This window comes from Lepisosteus platostomus, chromosome 6 (assembly GCF_059453375.1).
Source record: "Lepisosteus platostomus isolate fLepPlt1 chromosome 6, fLepPlt1.hap1, whole genome shotgun sequence".
NCBI lineage: Eukaryota > Metazoa > Chordata > Actinopteri > Semionotiformes > Lepisosteidae > Lepisosteus > Lepisosteus platostomus.
The window spans coordinates 50,561,178-50,574,207 of NC_142616.1; the positions used below are offsets into that span (position 1 = coordinate 50,561,178).

Consider the following 13,030-nt stretch of genomic DNA (forward strand, 5'->3'; position numbering starts at 1 on the left):
AAAATAAGCATTACATTACTCGCAAACCTTTAAATTCTGTACAAAATGGTACTGGTTTCTGTGGCCAGGGTGCTGTTTAATAGGTTGCTAATGAAACATTTGTATGTAGAAATCCCACCAGGGCTTAGTGCAGAGGTGGCCAATCATGTAATTTCTCCCAACTCTTGTCCTAGGGGACCAGTCTTGTTTTTTGTTCCAGCCAGGTTCTTAATTACAAGCTAATCGAGGTGTTTTTAAGCTTGCTTTTGGTTCATGAGTGGTATTTGTAATCTATATAAACACTGGACCAATTTCTGAGAAGTTGTTTCCCTTACTAACATTTTCATAACCCACTGGATCTCCATGGAAAGAAAATTACGTTTTGATACATTGTAATTTCTTCATGTTTCTGTTCACCAAAATCAACTTGATCAGTTGTTCAGAATATGGGACCAATCCTGTATGAAGTTGAAGAGAGCATGACATTTTCAGTGCTGTAGTTGCTACAACACAACAATGCAAGTACATGTATACTGTATTTTAAATCAAGGACTGTGCAGAAAAAGGTGAATGAAAGTATAGGAAATTAAAAGCATCAAGTAGCACTAGTGATTGACAGTTTTAGTTGAAATTAAACTTAGAAGGTCCCCTGTTTTATGACGGTCTGAAAAGTGTTAATCCAAGTTAAGATCAATTAAAATCATGATGAAAGTTAATTTGTGCAAAGAAAATAAAAGGCACACAGAACCAAGAACCCCTGCTCTAGGGAACTAATTTCTTAACATGGAACATTTTTAACTTTCAAAAAGATGTTCTTCAATTAATACGGAGGTTGACCTGTGACAAGTGAACAAACTGCTTTTGCTAAATTGAGACATTTCATGTGCTAAGGTGCTAAATATAAAGATAAGCTAAAGTAACTCTTGGTATTGAGATCCCTACCACATGAAGGCTGAGATTCGAACAACTGATTTGAAGTATGAATGTAGAATCCTTTAATGTGAGAGAATTGGGAGAAGGTTCTGCTTGCTAATAAATATCCTTGGCTCATTTGACTGCCACTACAATCAGTATTGATGTTTTTTTTTAATATAAGATCACTTAATTGGCCATATACAATTTCTTATATTAAGAATTAATGATCTAATTTATCAGTTATAAAATTTTCCTGAATAATTTAATTTAATCCATTCTTCTGAGTAGTTACAAATGTTGCAGATTAGCCTTTCTAAATGCTCACTAATGCCATTAAAGAGCAAATAAAAATACATGTAGTTGCAACTTTTTTGAAAATTTTATTATATACACTTAATAGTTAAACATACTGTAGACAACTACAAACTGTTACATGAAATATTTTAATACTATCGCTCAACCTTTATATTTCATTGCCTGAAACCCAAAGTTTACAATACCAATCTTTATACATTGCATGTTACATATTGATAACTCTGGAGAGCTTTTGGACTCTGTTCAATAGCAGATCTCCTTTCTTTATGGTCTCCTGGTACTGCCAGTTCTTGCTGTCAGGCCTGAAAAGAACAGAAGCCATTTAAGGGAAATTCTCTTGCCACAAAACTAAACAAATTATATTCTGAACAGAACAGCACGATATAGAAAATACAAAGACAGTATAAAATCAGTTAAACTGTTCTCAGATATATTTTTAAGTAGTTAGTTTAAGGTTATAGCAATGTCCTACAGTCTCTGTTATTTTCCAAATTATACTGTACCTGTTTGTTTCCACAATCTCATTCACTTTGTCTATTTTGCAATGTAGTCTACCAGCTGCAATAAATCTGGAAAGTTCTCTGTAAAAGGAAAAAATTGCCCAGATTAAATTAGCACACATTGAAAACCTGACAAATTAATAGAGCAGGTTCATTGGCAACATTCCACATTGACATTGATCTGAGAAGTGTTTTTTTCCGGTTCCGGTTCCGGTCGAGAGGGAACGCTGGCGCATTTGGCTGCCGCTCCTCTCACCAGTTTTTCATTTCTATCTACTTATTTATGTTTTTTTCCCTTTTTCTCCTCGATTGCACTGATTTCTAGTTTATCTATTTTCATCCGCTTCACGTTACAAGTTCACGGGTGCGACTTCCACTGCATTGTGAACTTACTCAACTGAAGATTTTCACCTCTTGCTACCGCCTTCTCTGGATTTCCTTCCCGTCTCGTTTCATCAATCATGTCTCTGAGGTACACTGCACTGCAACTTCTTCAACTAAAACAAAGCTACTTCCTGGTCAAAGACACATTCGATTACTGCCGTTTTACTGGGATTTTACGACCGACTCGCTACATCCATCGCAGCACAGGACACCGTTCTCTACGTTCGTCTGCCTGCGGAGTCTCTATCCCTGCCTTTCGCCGCACGTCTGTAAGTCCATCACGTACCGGCGCCGATCTAAAAAATCTCCTCTCACTACCGCACCTGGACCGCACTCCGTTTCCCCCCGCATCCCCGAGACTGGCCAGATCAGCGCTACTCAACACCCGCTCCGTTAACAGCAAGGCTCTTCTTTTATGTGACATTATCAAAGAAAAACAACTGGACCTTCTGTGCTTAACCGAAACATGGCACAAACAAAACGATGGACTCCTGTTCAACCAACTAGTTCCTCCTGGATATGGTTTCTTTGACCTTCCGCGTCTTTCAGGCAGAGGCGGGGGCATCATTGTTATTTACAACCTTTTTTACAGTCTAAGTCCTATAGCTATACCTCCTCCCTCTTCTTTTGAGTGTCTTGTTTTAAATGTTTCTATCCCCCAATCTACTATTATTGCCACAGTTTACAGACCACCCAAACCCAGTGGAGTCTTCTTAGGTGAGTTTGCTGATTTTCTCTCATTCTTATCCCTTACATTTAAAAGGATCCTTATTCTAGGGGACTTTAATATACACATTGATTCAACTTCCTCCAGTCTGGCTAAAGACTTCCTTTCTCTTTTGGGATGCTTTGACCTTGCTCAGTTTGTTTGTACCCCTACACATAACAAAGGACACACCTTAGATCTAATTATTGCAAATGACTCCTTTGTCTCCCACTGCTCCCCCCTTGATCTAGGCCTCTCTGACCACTTAGCCATTCTCTTCAATCTGGAATTACCTGTTTCTAACACTTCCCCCTCACGCTCTGTAAATTTCCGCAACTGGCGATCAATTGATCACCCAAGGTTTGCAAATTCTGTTCTGTCCTCCTTATCCTGTTTCTCTTCCTCTGACCCTCTAGAGGACAAAATACAGTTACTTGACAATGCTCTTTTATCTACCCTCGACACCTTTGCTCCTTTAAAAACTCGAACCATCTCCTTCTCTCGCCCTGCCCCCTGGTACAATGACCATCTGCGTTTCATGAAGGCAGCCTCTCGCAAACTTGAGCGTAGGTGGCGTCTTTCCGGCCTAAATGTACATTATCAGGCCTGGAGAGATTACTTATCTGATTATAAGGTTACTATAGAGTCTGCTAGATCCACCTACTTCTCTCACATCATTGAAAATCACCAAAACAATCCCAGACATCTTTTCTCCACCATCAACAGACTGCTCAAGCCAAACTGCCCCACCACATTACCTGCCTCATCACAACTTTGCAACACATTCTTAGATTTCTTTAGTTCTAAGATTGACAACATCCGGCATCACATTCTCTCCACTACGGATATAATTTCCACACCTCCTCCCTCCTCATCCAACTTCTCTGGTTCCCGTCTCTCCAGCTTCTCTCTTCTTGACTCAGCATCCCTAAACAAACTAGTTACGCGCATGAAACCCACCACATCTATTTTAGATCCCATTCCCACCACTTTATTCCAGTCCTGTTTCTCTTCTCTCTGTCCCATTGTCCTCAATATAATACATGAATCCTTGAGCACCGGCATTGTACCAACGGTCCTCAAAACTGCTGCTATTACCCCAGTGCCAAAGAAGCCTAACATGGCTCTCGACAATCTTAACAACTTTCGCCCCATCTCCAACTTACCCTTTCTCTCTAAAATTCTAGAACGTGCTGTCACACTTCAGTTACATAACCACCTCATGACAAACAACCTTTTCGAACCCCTCCAATCTGGCTTCCGTCAACTTCACAGCACAGAAACCGCCCTAGTCAAAGTCACCAACGATCTCCTAATAGCTTCTGATTCTGGTTCTCTTTCCATACTCATCCTTCTTGATCTCAGTGCTGCCTTTGACACTGTTGACCATAACATCTTGCTTTCTCGTCTCGAGACTGTGTTTGGAGTCTCTGACACTGCCCTCAAATGGTTTAAGTCTTACCTCACTGATCGCTGTCACTTTGTCTCTCTCAATGGGTACAGGTCTGAAACTGGTCTTGTCAAGTCTGGTGTCCCTCAGGGCTCAATACTGGGCCCCTTGCTCTTCAGCATTTACATGTTCCCACTTGGTCAGCTTTTAAGATCACATGGCCTCAGCTTTCATTTTTACGCTGACGATACTCAAATATACATCCATACCAAACCCGACACTGATGTGGCTGTCTCTATTCTATCTAATTGCATCTCTGACATAAAAATTTGGATGACTCAAAACTTCCTTCATCTTAACTGTGACAAGACTGAAGTCATGCTTATTGGTACCCCCCATCAACTTCGCAAAGCCAGTCCTGTAACCCTGTCTGTAGATGGCTCTGTACTTGAGCTCCAATCAAAATTGAAAAACCTTGGGGTTATATTCGATTCTGGCTTAACATTCGACCCACATGTACAGCATACTGTCAAAACATCTTTTTTTCACCTTAGAAATATCGCAAGACTACGCCCTATGCTATCATTAACTGTGGCTGAAAAGCTGATCAACATATTTGTATTCTCTCGAATTGACTACTGCAATGCTCTGCTCCCTGGGGTATCTAAATCTACTCTGAACAAGCTGCAGTATGTCCAAAATTCAGCAGCCAGAATCCTGACCAGATCTAGTGCAAGTGTTCACATTACTCCTATCCTGGAGTCCTTGCACTGGCTTCCGGTCAAATTCCGCGTAGACTTTAAAATCCTCATGCTCACCTACAAGGCTTTACATGGCTTGGCACCTCAATACCTGTCTGAACTTTTATCGCCCTACTCCCCACCTCGCAACCTCCGCTCTTCAAATTCTGCCCTCCTTACTGTCCCCCAAGCCCGTCTACATTGTATGGGCGACAGGGCCTTCTCCTGCTATGCCCCCAAGCTCTGGAACTCCTTGCCCAAGGATATTAGAGAGTCACCTTCTCTAAACTCCTTCAAATCCAGACTCAAAACCCTCCTTTTCAGAAAAGCCTTTACTTAACTGGTTCCATTCTTCACCCCTCTGCTCTTCTTAATACCATCTTCCACGGTCTCCTCTATTGTTATTGTTGTATTGCTGTAATTATAATTGTGTCCTGTCTTGTGAAATTTTTCTTATTTATTGTTGTAGTCTTCTTATTTATTGTTATTGTCATCCTGTAAAGCGCTTTGAGAAGCCACCTTTAAAGGCGCTATATAAAATAAAGTTTATTATTATTATTATTATTATTAGATGTCAAGCGTTCTTGGTTTGATTATTGTGACCGTGCCGAATGCAACTTACTGATCAATGAACTCCACGCCGACTCCGAAGGCCTCAGCCATGTAGCCCAGAGTCAGTGAGCGATAAGACTCGAGCAACTGGCTGTAGGCGTGGATTCTCATCTCTCTGACATAGTAACGATAATGGGGTGCAAACAGCCAGTCTTTCTTCAGCTCCTGTTCCACAGTTGCTGCAAAAAAAAGTCCAAGACAAATGTTTAAGGAGAATGCAGTTATGTACTTAGTCCTACCTTTGCTTCACAAAGAGGTACACGTTGAATGAATCAAGTGGATCAAGCCTTCAGCTTGCTGAAGTCAAGTTCTGCACAAGTGCTTTGCACAGCAGACAGCAGGGTGGTGGTTGCCACGCATGTCACACAAACCTCTTACTTCCTCATTGCTAATCCTACAAACACATCCTGTCAGCATGGTGCAGAGAGCTGGCACTCACTACAATAAGCACTTCCTTGAATTTCTGACAAACACCATCATTAAAGGTTGGGTTTGAACACTCAAATGAGCTCTTTTTCACAGTGCCAAAAACACGAGCAACTTGTAAAATGATCAAAGGGGGACCTACCCAATGACTGAAAGAAAACCGAGTACCGGCACTCATACAGAGAGAATAAGTACTGTCGAACAGCAGGTAAACTGTGCAACACCTCCAGGATCTCTGCTCCTTTTATTACCTGGATTACAAGAGAAAGAGAAATAGAAAAACAAACTGGTTCAATGTTATAGTAAAGGGAAGATAATTTTTAAAAGATTGCTTTGAAGAAAGTAAATTCAATTTTTTTTGCCTACGGTTTCAACACACTATTGCCTGTGCTCTGAAGGCAGGTGAAGTACAAAATGGGTTCCTTATTAAAAAAGTATACAATACGTGGCAGACAGCTCCAGGACTGGAGTGCTAGCTTCTTTCTAGGTTTTATGCTATCTTCGGCCTTAAAGACTTAATTGAATTAAGTGGAGAAAGGTGGCACATTGGCTAAGTTTTCTAACTCTTATAAAATGCTTATAAGGTCCCTACAGAACAGAGGTGATCTAACTCCATTCCTCAACAGCCACTGGCCTGCAGATTTTCTAAGTGTCTTTAAAATCCCAGCTCCTTTAGAACATAAGAAAGATTCCAAACAAGTGGAGGTCATTTCTACTCTGTTTAGTAGTTAGTAGTTTATTATTTATCCAAGGACCAACTGTTTCTTTAAAAAAAAGCCAGGTTTTAACAATGTTGCTGGGTTCCATACTCTCACAACCCTTTGCACAAAAGTGCATCCTGTGCTCAATTAAACACAGTTCCACATACTTCCCACTTGGGGCCTCTGAATTGTGAACCACTGTTCATCTGGAAGCCGTCCGAGTTGTCTTTGTCAACGCTTTTGAGAATTCTGCAAAGTTGTATCAGGTCCCTTGTAATCTACTCAGTTCAAGACTTAAAAAGATTTGGTTCCTTCTGCCCTGAAGGCAGATACCTAGAATGTATCGGCTTGCTGTTCTCTTGTGATAATCACAATTGCACATAATATTCTAAATGAGTCTAAAACAAGTAGTGCATTACACAACTTGAACATAACATCACTTATTTAAATGAGAGAACTATATATCCTATTTTGTTTGCCTTTTACATTGTTTTCCTTAAAAAACAAGGAGAGGGTTCAACTCTGAGTTCAATTAGGTTATAAATTGGCTCAGATGGAAAGAAAACAAGAAACCTTCAGGCATTCCAAACCAAAACTGCACTACAACATACAACAACCCAATACTCAAGGAAACTCCAGTCCATGAAAGCCACAAGCCAAATCTTCAAATCTCAATGTGCCTTTGATTAAAGGCTTTGACTAGGGTAGGCATCACAAGTCTTCGACAATGAGGTGTAAAACCAGCTTATAAAATAATAGTGGAAGGCCATTAAAATTATCATTGTCTACATATTTTTTAAAATTTGAGGAGAACGTAAACGAGTAAGCTTGAATGCTTCTAAACTGCAGGTCTCCCCTTGAGGAACAGGGGTTAACCACTTTAAGCTCATATCCAAATGCATGTACATTTGAGTCCAAGTCTGATGAAGATTCAATTATAGAAATAAAACCCAAAAGCTCAATTTAAGAAAAGATTTAAACCTTACAATTGGCCGATTTTTTTCACATATCAAGACACCTACAATTTTGACAAGGCTGTTGCTTAAGGCTGAGTGCCAAAATTAGGGATACCTGCTTTACAGTCTGTAGGTGTCTCACATTTAACTTAAACACATTATCAACCTACCTTTTCCCTGAGATCAGGTCGCTTTAGAGCAATCATGCTCACATAAACTGTATAAGTCACAAATGTCTTATAATCCATGAGTTCATAGGAAGTAAATGTGGACACTGTGTCAAGGAAGAGTTCTGCAGCTTGCTTGAAGTCTCGAATAGCCACACAATAAAGGCCCTGGTAAACTTTCAAACGGTTCCTCCTGTCCCAGTCTCCCCCTTCTTCTATAAGGCTGCAAAACAAGCACACATGCCATGAGCGCCCGGGATCATAAAGAAATAACGGCATCCCTACAGTCCAGCTTGTTCTCTGGAGCACGTGAAAATTACAGGAATGACAAACAGAAAAGATAAAACAGAAAATGTACAAAACGGAATGTCACCGTAGAATTCACTTCAGTTTTCTCAGTCAGCTTGCACCACAGAAATACGTGGGTTATCACTTTTCTCTCAACCTTCCCAACATTCCTTTGAAACCCTAAAATGAAACTGAGAATTTCTAAATCTGACTATAATACAAGTAGTTCAGGTGGGTAGGTGCATCAGCATGTGTGGCTACAAAGGAACAAGTAATAGGTTTATTCCATGCTGAAAAGTGAAGAAAGGAAACCAGGGTTGTTCACACCAGAAGAAGGCTCCACAGCCAAAACGTAGTGTTTCCTTTCTTATCTTTTCAGCATGGAATAAACCCATTACTTGTTCCTCTATAACACAAGTAGATTTAAATGGCTTCCAAGGAAGTCACAACCCACTTATCGTGTGAGTGATCTGCAAGACAACCTGGAGAAGTTTGACCATAAGTGTTTCACCAAGAAGACAATGACCCATGAGCTTAAAAGGTGATGCTGCAACCTGAGAGGTGGATGTATGAAGCAGGTCAAAGTGTAATGAAGCCAGCCATGTTTCAAGTTCAATTGCGAGATGTCCCTGAAACAACTGGCTTTCAACATTTTCTACTTTATATGTACTACACTCTTAAGAGTAATACAGATAAAGTTCAGAATTAATTGTTCAAACACAGGAACAGTAGATGCAATAGGTCTCCTTGCTGGATTTAAAATGATTACAGCAGCTTTTAGTGTAAATATCTAAAAATGGCTGTTGATGAAATCTGCTAAATTTTTACTGAATTGGTGTAGAGATTTTTAAGGCAATTTTGAAAGGGGTATGCAAAGTTCAAAACCAATCCCACAGCATGAAGAAATTATGTACCCCTTTTTTCAGCAATTTAATCATCTAAGCATCTCTCTTTAAAATAAAATTCATTTTACTCATAATGCACAAAAGTATGAATGTATTTTCATCATTGTGATTTTACCTTTTTGCTTTCTCAGTGTTTCGTGTGATGAGGTCGCTATCCATATAGAACAATCCAATTCTCAAAAGATAAAACACAATATCTAGACGATGTCCCAGAGCCACAGTTTTGTCATAGGTCTTCCTAAAAGCCGTCAGTGCTCCTTCCTAAACATTGACAAAACAAAACACACATGGAAAAAGTACTTAATACAAGACAATTAAAAAGATCTAAAATACATTTCAGTGGTATTATTCAGGAATTATCATGTGGTAATCTGCCTGCACTATATATATTCTGAGCAAAGTCTTTAGGAAAAAAGGCACTTGATTTTATATAACAGTATTTTTCCCTATTTAGACAAGATGCATTGATATTTTTGTGGAAGAAATTATTTTTACCACTTTAGTCTGGTCTACAAAGCTTTACAAAAAAAATCAACGCAAATTAACAATGGGAAACTAGAAAGATGCCCACTGAAAATACGACTTCTCGTACTTAACAGTTTTTGAAGAAGAGAACTTAAGCAGTACGGGGCCTAATCTGTCAATCAGTTGATAAGATACTTTGGGCATGGAAAATGTAAAGTGCAAGTCTCAAGCAGAATTCACAGAGATGAATCCATCAAGATTCAAGTCTATCAATATTGCGATTAGTAGTTCAGGTGGGTAGCTGCATCAGCATGTATAGGCTGCAAAGGAACAAGTAATAGGTTTATTCCATGCTGAAAAGAGAAGAAACAAAACAACATTTCGGCCGTGGAGCCTTCTTCAGGTGTGAGAAAGACAGGGCAGTAAGCAAAGGTAATGTAGCGGGAGAACAAAAGCTGGGAGAGAGGAGGAACGAGAGGCGGGAGCATGGAACAGACAGAGAGGCCAATCAGGAAGTGTGAAGTCAGGATAGGTGAAGAGAGGTGTAAAATGAAACCTACAATGAATAGAGAGAATTTAGAAGAAAAGTAGTCTGTCATTTAGAGAAGGGGGAAAGTGTGATCCAAGCTACAGATAATTTTAGTTTCTGTAGTCTTTCTGATGTATGAGTTAGGAAAACCATCTTTGAGAACACAGACGGAGAGATTAGAATGGTCACGGCCATCAGAGGTGAAATGAGTAACTAATATTTTCTCGTAATGGCTGTCAGAGGTGAAGTGTCCCCACTAATATTGCAATTAGTTTAAAGTTTGAAAACTAAAAGGCACACAGGCAGCCAACTTGGTTTAACCAGCAGCCCACTCTGAACATAAGCTAATCACATTGTGCTGGAGTGGTACCTACCATATTTTACTGGTTATTAGAAAATCTGTGGAAAATCTATTGTTTATAAGCAAGACAAGAAAATGATGGTCAAGCAACCATCCTGTATTATAAAGGAAATCTACTGCACCATACTGCAAGTGCTTCATCACTACAGTGATCCATACTAACTTAACTTGCCAAAGTTTCTAAGGTAGAGAAGATCATGTTACACAACACCTTTTGCAAAGTGTGTGATGACCCAGTATGGGCACAAGTATGCCCCCAATACGTGAGATGGAAATCTGAAACAAGCTCTGGGTATTAACATAATTAATTCAAGTCACTTAGGAAAACAGCTCATAAAACACATGCAGTTTAAATGATCTTGGACAAAAGCAACTCCTGAGTTGAAAGATAAAGTTTCGCATGCAGTGGGAGGGAAAATAATCATCTTGTGGGTTGTAAACCAGAACCAGCTTTGGTTGCTTGTGAAATATTCCAAATTTGTAATTTAACTGGTTAAGCTCTTTAAAAAGACTTTGAAAGGGGTTTCAAATACGCAGGTCATGCTTTTATGTTGGCTGATACAAGACCAGGCTTGGAAGTGCATCTAAAACCAAGAAGCTCAGCTTTACCCAAAGGGTTGTGGGAACATGGAACAGGCTACCCAGCCATGATGCTGAAGCAAATATCATGGCATCTTTCAAGAAACAGCTGGATGACATCCTTGGATTAATTAACTACTAACTACAAAATGGGCCAAATAGTCTCCCTTTTTAAAAACTTCTTATGTTCTTAGATTTTTATCAAATTTAATGGCTTATCTGTGCAAATAAAGCTGCCTAGCATGAAGATGCTCAGATGCCCAGTCTTCAAAAAACAAGCAGTTTGAAACCTGGGGAAATATCACAATAGATTATATTTACTTTATCCCCAATTCTAATCAGGTATTCAGCTTTGGCCATCATTGCGTCACGGATTTCACTCTCTCCCAGATTCTTCTCTGCGTCCTCCAACACGTCATCCAGACGTTTCAGGACCTCTTCGTTGGCTTTCTTCATTTTGCTTAAGAATTCCGTGTCAACCTGCCATTTAAGTTCCTTGCACAAAGCCTCGTAATATGGAGCCATGTCTGAAAGACAAAGCCAAACGGACCAGCTAATAAAACAAACTTGAATACAAAAGAGCAAGCAAAGGTTAGTTCCGTAGAGTTGAAGAGCAGAGAATAAAAAACAACGTTTTCTTCAAGTGTAAAGAGGCTCAACAGACTATCTTTTTTCTATTTGCAACTTGGACACAACTGACGAAGCTCCCCGCTCGAAATTCTTAAGCACAAGCAAAAGGCCGAGGAGAATTTTCCACAATAGCTGTGCTGTAAGACGAAGTATTGTCAACAATGATAAAAAGTTTTGTGGTGACAATATGTAATATTTTATAGTAATATATAAAGTATATTTATATTATAGTAAATATTATCTAATCACTAAAGAGATTTATTCAACTCTAACCGAATATGCTTACATCATCATGACCCAACGTTATTTACAATCCAACAATGACAGTCATGATAATCCTGAAACAAATACGAAGTAAACTTTTTCAGACAGTTGCAATTAATCCAATGGATGGGACGCTGGTACAGAACATTTCTTTCAAGCTTTAAAAGACAATCAGACCCTAACAACAGTGAATTGAGAAATTATATAGGAAACTCGTTAATTTTGTTACGCAGAATAGTTTCATTAAAAAAAATCTAAAATCAGTCGACGATTTCCTTTGTTTCACATCAAGCTATACATGTGTACAGGTGTGTAAAACTGTTACAATTCTGTTCCAGACATGAACATCACGGGTAGGGTATTAATAGCATATGTTCATATCATATTCATATGCGACTTTCACATTGTTTCAATTAATAAAACAATTTCATTGTTTCTCAAAAATCCAATTTATCAGACGAAAAATAATGCTTCCTTACTTCCGATACAAATCGCTGCCCTTATACACCCTTCTGGTAGTTGATTTTGAGCCGCGATCCTAAGAGCCAGGCCCAGGTTACATGTCTAACTCGAGCCCCGGGATCAATCCGAGGCCCCAGTGACGCTACAGTTTTGACTTGACAGCGGCGGCCTTATTGCAGGTTTCTCCTACTTACTATTCTCTTTAATGGCCTCCATCAGCTCCTCTTTAACTTTTACATCTGCACGGTGTCCATCAAGCGTGAGCAGGAACTTGAGCTGAGCTATTCTCAGATCGGGGTTTTTGGGCAATCCCTCTTCTTCCAGGTTTTCCAGCGGCATTTCTTCTGGTTCTCTCGGTGTTAATACAAGGAATATGCGGGGACCTAAACATGAAAACCCGGGCTGCTGAATGAAATTACACTACGCCAACGAGTTCAGACCAAGCGAAAGAGCCCAAGGCAACAAGGCGAAACTGTAACTGTCATCGCCCCCTCCTGGCCATGCGCGTGAATGCAACTCGTTTTTTTGTACCGTAATTAAATCTGGATAATTAATCTCACTCCGCACTCCCATTCCTCATACAAATGTTTTACACGGAAGAAATGTGTTTACTTTTAGCAAAATAATAAAAGTATTGTGAGTCTGTATATGTTCTTTTTTTCAATATTTGTCCCATTCGTGAAAAATCTTGTGTATATCTTTAACACATTGTTTGAGATTGTTCTTTACATAATTTTTAATACAGAGTCCTTTATT

General features: G+C 39.4%; 1 protein-coding gene and 1 long non-coding RNA gene across 2 annotated transcripts; one reads left to right on the forward strand and one right to left on the reverse strand.

The window, feature by feature from the left end:
• Nucleotides 1–1,237: 1,237 nt before the first annotated feature.
• psmd6 (proteasome 26S subunit, non-ATPase 6) lies at nt 1,238–12,715 on the reverse strand. Its single transcript, XM_088636232.1, has 8 exons — nt 12,469–12,715; nt 11,240–11,445; nt 9,100–9,245; nt 7,795–8,014; nt 6,110–6,218; nt 5,552–5,720; nt 1,713–1,790; nt 1,238–1,511 (listed from the first exon to the last, which is right to left on the reverse strand). Exons 1-8 carry the CDS (start codon nt 12,611–12,613, stop codon nt 1,415–1,417), a joined length of 1,170 nt encoding a protein of 389 aa, XP_088492358.1. The 5' UTR covers nt 12,614–12,715; the 3' UTR covers nt 1,238–1,414.
• LOC148661847 (uncharacterized) lies at nt 1,771–5,721 on the forward strand. Its single transcript, XR_015939616.1, has 2 exons — nt 1,771–1,910; nt 5,501–5,721. It is a non-coding gene; the product is annotated as an uncharacterized LOC148661847 (long non-coding RNA).
• Nucleotides 12,716–13,030: the final 315 nt, after the last annotated feature.

Coding starts and splice junctions, on each gene's coding strand:
- psmd6 (XM_088636232.1), bottom strand. CDS start 12,613: ATGCCGCTGGAAAACCTGGAAGAAGAGGGATTGCCCAAAAACCCCGAT. Junction 9,246..11,239: donor TGATTAGAATTGGGGATAAA/GTAAATATAATC, acceptor GTCAATGTTTAG/GAAGGAGCACTGACGGCTTT. Junction 1,791..5,551: donor GGCGTGGAGTTCATTGATCA/GTAAGTTGCATT, acceptor TTCCTTTTACAG/AGAACTTTCCAGATTTATTG.